At 17.9% G+C, this 6,602-nt stretch overlaps 2 protein-coding genes across 2 annotated transcripts; both read left to right on the top strand.

The window, feature by feature from the left end:
• PRSY57_0809100 (hypothetical protein) lies at positions 1-2,529 on the top strand (the record flags this gene model as incomplete). The annotated part of the gene is made up of 4 exons (XM_012907030.2): positions 1-1,668; positions 1,872-2,135; positions 2,272-2,357; positions 2,459-2,529. Coding segments are annotated over 4 exons (2,089 nt in total), but the record flags the coding sequence as incomplete, so codon positions are not given.
• Positions 2,530-3,364: 835 nt separating this feature from the next.
• On the top strand, positions 3,365-5,416 carry PRSY57_0809000 (RuvB-like helicase 1, putative; the record flags this gene model as incomplete). The annotated part of the gene is made up of 5 exons (XM_012907029.2): positions 3,365-4,468; positions 4,581-4,689; positions 4,780-4,877; positions 4,989-5,061; positions 5,238-5,416. 5 exons carry the CDS (start codon positions 3,365-3,367, stop codon positions 5,414-5,416), a joined length of 1,563 nt encoding a protein of 520 aa, XP_012762483.2.
• Between the last annotated feature and the right edge of the window lie 1,186 nt (positions 5,417-6,602).

Raw genomic sequence — 6,602 nt, 5'->3', positions numbered from 1 at the left:
AATTCAAAATACAAATGATTATATACCCAAAAAAATAAATGAAAAGAGAAAAAAAAAAAAAAAAAATAGAAAATGTTCTTCTTGCATTCATATAAATAATATGTGTGAAAGTTATTATCCATTTATTTATAAAAAAAAAAAAAGTACAAAGAGAATGTATTATTGTATTAGTTATATGGCCTTTGTAAAATTAATTTGTCTCCTTAAACTAAAAAATAGTAATTGTTTAAATAAAGGTATACGTTTTGTAAGTAGAATATATAAAAAAATGTTCTTAAATAAGAATACTCATTATTTTATCCATGCAATTATAAGGTTGTATGAATTAAAAGGATTATATAATTCGTCTCTTAAATATTCAATGATACTATTTTTGAATTTTCCATTATATCCTCATATTATTCTTAAATTATTTAGTTTTTCCATATTGTGTTTGAGGGAAGAAATTTATTTAATCTTATTAGCTAGTTATCCTAAGCATTTTGCTTGGTTCAAATATTTCCTCTTTTTCATTTTATATTCTATCAATTTTCAATTTAGAGATAAAAAGGTTTTTGATAGTTTCCTTTTCTTAATTGAAAATGTAAATAAAAAGAAGAAAAAGAAAAAGTTGAAAAGAAAACAAAAAGAAAAAGATATAATTTATGAAATGGAAAAAGATGATTTCTCTATATTTGATGAAAGCATTTGTATAGATATAAATAATAAAAAAAGTAATATTTATAATAATGAAAGTAATATTGAGAATAACAAAAGTAATATTGAGAATAACAAAAGTAATATTGAGAATAACAAAAGTAATATTGACAATAACAAAAACAATAATATTAATATTAATAATAATAATAATTATTATTATATTTATAACTTACAAAATAATATATGTGAAAAAAAAGAAATTTATAACAATGTATCTAATGATTTATACGATTCAAACAAACCCATGTTATCACATGATAATATAAATATTAACATGTTTATATATAAAAAGATTATATTATATAAGTCATCATATAATAAAGTAACTTTATATGATACATACAACTATCTTGTTAATAATAAATTTTCTAAATATTTTCCAAAATTTTTTATCTATTCCAAATTGTATATTATAATAAATATTAAAAAAAGTTTTTATGAAAAGAATTTTATCATGTGCTATAGTTTATGTAAATTGTTATTAAATGATTATATATATGATCCTTGTGTGATTACTTTTTTTGTTAATTCTTGTTATTTATTAAATAATGTTAGCTCTATAAAAAGGTTAGCTAGTGATTTAAAAAAAAATAATATGTATATATGTTTTTTATTTTGTAATGCAACATTATTATTACATTTTAGAGAAATAGATAAATCTATTCAAATATATAAATATATTGTTGATACTTATGAAAATGTATTTTCTGACTTATATTTTTTTTCTTTCTTAAATTTAATAAATACATTACATATAACTCAGAAGGCATCTCAAATTATCAATCATTGTATATGTTTTAATAAGTTGTTTTTTAATAATATACAAACATATTTATTATTATCTTATCATTATTATATAAATAATATACCACTCAAATCGTATTCGTCTATAATGAAAGCTTACAAAATATATCATTACAACCCCGACATTTTTTATATGCTATCTTTGTTATCCTTAACAGATAAAAGGTGCACATATATATATATATATATATATATATATATATATATATATATATATATATATATATATATATATTACAAAAAATTAGAAGAAATTTATTTCTGTCAATTTTTTGTTATTTGTCCGAATTCATCACGTTACTTCTTTCTTTTCTTTTTTTTATATTTTTTTTATTTTTTTTTTATTTTTTTTTTTTATTTTTGAATAGGTATAAAGAATATGTAACATTTAGTGAACTATCACTTTTTTTTAGTTTAAGATTAAGCATAATTAGAAATTATATCTTTTCTAAAATATATGAAACACAATATGAGTATTTACCGTTTCATTTATTATATTACAATTTTAAAATTGTGAATTTCGAGAATTCTATGATTAAATTTCCTATGAACATGGAACCTTTTATGTGTCACTTATTTTTTGAAAATTTAATAAAATCATACGTTACTTATCATATATATTCATCTGAAAGGTATAAATATATATATATATATATATATATATATGTGTATTATTTTACCATTATAAAATATTTAACCTGTTTTCGATTATATAATAATTATTAGTATGCATTCTTTTTTTATTTTTTACTTCTTTTTTTTTTTAAGGCAAGGTCTCGATTATCTCCTGTTGGCTGAAAATTTGTGTAAAATTGGTTTTATTTTTTTTTCAAAAGATTTTAAATTTTTACAAAGTAAAAAAAAAAATCGGAAAGAGAAACATACATATATATATATATATATATATACTACTTTTATGTATTAATATATCTTATTTATATATTTTTCTATACAGTGCTAAAATTTATTCAAGGTCATAAATTAAATAATACAAGAATGTGTTATTCCATTGATAATATAAGTTAAACGAAAGATATAATAATACATAATTATTAGGCGTATTGTAGATTATTATAAATATGTATTATTTTTATATACATGATTTTTTTTTTTTTTTTTTTTTTTTTTCTATGAAATAAATGATATAATATACAAAATTGCATATAATATATTTCATAATATACAACTTTTTATTTTATTGTATTGTATTTTATTTTATTGTATTGTATTTTATTGTATTGTATTTTATTTTATTGTATTGTATTTTATTTTATTGTATTGTATTTTATTTTATTGTATTGTATTTTATTTTAATTTAATTTTTTTTTTTTTTTTTTTTTTTTTTAATTAACTCTTGTGTTAACATATTATGTTAAAAATTAAATATATGATCATCGTGAAAAAAATAAAAGACAAGACATGGCATGGCATGGCATTGAATATTATTTTAAAATATGAACCTTTTTTTTACAGCATAGTGTAAATATTTTATAGCTAATAATATTCTGCAATATAAGCACTACATATTATGCACATATATAATTTATGGTTATAAGAAACTATAAGTAATAATAAAATAAAAATAAAAAAATATTTATTATATTTATGATATATATATATAAATGAAAGAAAAAATTAATATATATAATTTTTTAAGAAAACGATAAAGGGAATTATATAAAATGATACGTTTTGTTTCCAAAAAAAAATAAATAAATAAAAATTATGAATTAAAAAATATGAATATCTATACACACACATATATGCACACTTTTATTTAAATAACTGTATATAGATTTTGAGAATATATATATATATATATATATATATATATATTTTTTGATATGTATTTTGTTACAATATGAATATTATTGAGTCAAGTAGGGAAAAAGAAAGAATAAGCCTACATAGTCATATCAGTGGGCTAGGCTTAGATGCAGATGGTTATGTTACCGATTTTCTTTTTGAGGAAAACATAAAAAAGAGGGATATGTATAGTGAACCTACAAATAAAATAGAAAATAATGATATTAAAAATGGTACAATTTTAGATCCAGATAAAGTTGATAATATATGTAATTCATATAAACTTGAAAATAATGGAAATTATGAAAATAATAAAATATGTTATAAAAATATAAGTGATGATGAAGATGAAGTTGTGAAAAATTTTTATAAATGTAAAGGAATGGTTGGACAAAAGAAAGCAAGAGAAGCTGCTGGGATTTTTATAAATTTAATAAAAGAGAAAAATATATGTAAATGTTTATTATTAGCAGGTCCAAGTGGAAGTGGAAAAACAGCTATAGCTATTGCTATAAGTAAAGAAATAAGTGATGAATCTATTCCTTTTTGTATATTTAATGCTTCACAAGTATATTCTTGCGAGGTAAAGAAAACGGAAATTTTAACTCAATATATAAGGAAGAGCATAGGTGTAAAAATTAAAGAAATAAAAGAAGTCTTTGAAGGAGAGGTAGTACAAATCGAACCTTTTTTTGATAATACCTATGATGAACAAAAAATTTCATATGTTCATATTACTTTAAAAACATTAAAAGAACAAAAGAAAATTAAAATACATTCTTCTATATATGATAATCTTTTAAAAGAAAAAATTCAAGAAAAAGATATTATCTATATTGAATCTCATAGTGGTAATGTAAAAAGAGTAGGGAAATGTAGTTTATATCAAGATATGTTTGATATAGAAACTGATACTTTTGTTGATCTTCCTAAAGGAAATGTACATAAGAAAAAAAATATTATACAAAATATTACCCTATATGATCTAGATGTATCTAATGTACAACCTAAAGATAATATCCTGGACTTTTTACAAAACAACAAATATAAAAAAACGGAAATTACTGATAAATTAAGAAATGAAATTAATAAAATTGTGTATAAATATGTGGATCAAGGAATAGCTCAAATTATACCAGGAGTATTATTTATTGACGAGGTTGGAAAAAAATGAAAGCATTTTTAAAACATATACATATATATATATATATATATATATGTTTATATGTATGTATATATTTGTATTTATTCATTTATATTTATTTATTTAGGTACATATGTTAGATATTGAATGTTTTACATACTTGAACCGAACTTTAGAATCCAATTTAGCACCGGTCGTTATTTTGGCAACTAACAGAGGAATATGCAATATAAAAGGTAACATTAAATGAGCAAATGCATAAATATATATAAATCTATATATATATATATATATATATATATATATATTAATTTTTAAATTTGTAGGCACGAACATAATATCTGCGCATGGTATTCCAGTAGATTTATTAGATAGAATAATAATTGTAAAGACTATGTTATATAATAAGGAGGAAATACTACAGGTATAAATGAATAAATATTTACATATATATATGTTATATTTTTGTATGTATTTAAATTTTAATTTGACCGTTTTTACCTTTTGATGCTATATTTTTTATAAAACTTTTAAGGTTTTAAAATTGAGATGCAAATTTGAAAGAATAAAGATTGATAGTGAAGCTTTAGATTATTTATCAGATATAGGTAAAATTAAAATATAATAATAATAAATAAATAAATATATTTATTTTTAAGTATTATATGTAATAAATTGTGTGTATCTTGTAATATATATATATATATATATATATATATATATATATAAGTTAAAATATTCTTTTATTTATTACAATATATTTTATTTCCTTACTTTTTTTAAGGTATAAAATGCTCTTTGAGATATGCAATTCAACTATTAACCCCTGCAAAAATATTATCAAAAAAGAAAGGGAAAAAAAAAATTGACAAAAACATTATTGAAATTGTGTCTTCCATATTTTTTGACACAAAACGATCTACTCAACTTTTGTTAAATGATAAAAATAAATATATGTATTAATATGAAATTATATAATCTTATTATTATTTTTTTTTTATTATTATATTGAATATGTTAAAAAATGAATTATGGAAGTAATATATAAATATATATTTTAACCATATTTAATGATTTTTTATTTGAATTATTTATAATTGTTAAATATTTTGTATATATATATATATATATATATATATATATACATATATACATATTTATTTTTTTCTGTATGTACATGTGTGTATGTATTATTTAAGTTACTTTTTTATATTTTAACAATTTAATAAGAAATGATGAAACAAATAAATAGAAAAAAATAAAGAAAAAAAAATCTTTATAAACATTTCTTTTTTCTTTTTTTTGTAATACGTATATTTTCATATAGGAAAAAAAAAAATTATTTATTTTCTTAAGATTAACACCAAAAAAAAAAATAATAAAATAATATAAAAAACTGTGACTTTTTTCTTAAATATAATTATATAAAATATTTAGGAGATATACACCTTTTTAAACAAAATACTTAGCCACAAACATATTCGTTATATATATATATATATATATATTTTTTTTTTTTTTTTTTTTTTTTTTTTGGCATATTTTTCAATTTCCTTAAATATAGAGTATACATTTTAAAAAATCTAATGATATATGACTTAATGTTTGGTAAATTTTTAATTATGTTTAAATATTTTATTATATATTAAAAATATAAAAAAGGAATAAAAGAATAAGGGGTATTATTAAATAAACATATATAATTATATATTAGAATATTTTTACACATGTTTTAAATTGTATACAAATTTTTTTTTTTTTTTTTTTGGAGATTATTAGTATAAAAATGTCATATAAATTAAAGATATTTATGAAAATATAAATTTGCTAAAATTATTTCACATATTAATTTGTAATTGTTTTTTATGTTATACATAAAATTGCATTATAGCTATATTTTCATTTAGATTGATTTAAAAACAAAAAAAAAAAAATTCTTTTCATTAAAATATGTCATGGGTGCTTCTTTTTATACCTATGTGGAAAAGGTTTATCATGTTCATCTTCTATTTTGTTTCTTTCTTATTTAATGACTAACTATATATATATTTATTTATTTATGTCATTTTATATTTTTTTATTTTATTATATTATATTATATTATATTACTTTTTTTTTTTTTTTTTTTTTTTTTTTTTTTTTTTTTTTT

Source organism: Plasmodium reichenowi, chromosome 8 (assembly GCF_001601855.1).
Source record: "Plasmodium reichenowi strain SY57 chromosome 8, whole genome shotgun sequence".
NCBI classification, from domain to species: Eukaryota; Apicomplexa; class Aconoidasida; order Haemosporida; family Plasmodiidae; genus Plasmodium; species Plasmodium reichenowi.
The sequence above is the reverse complement of the archived record's forward strand: the minus strand, read 5'-3'. Positions and strand labels throughout refer to the sequence as shown.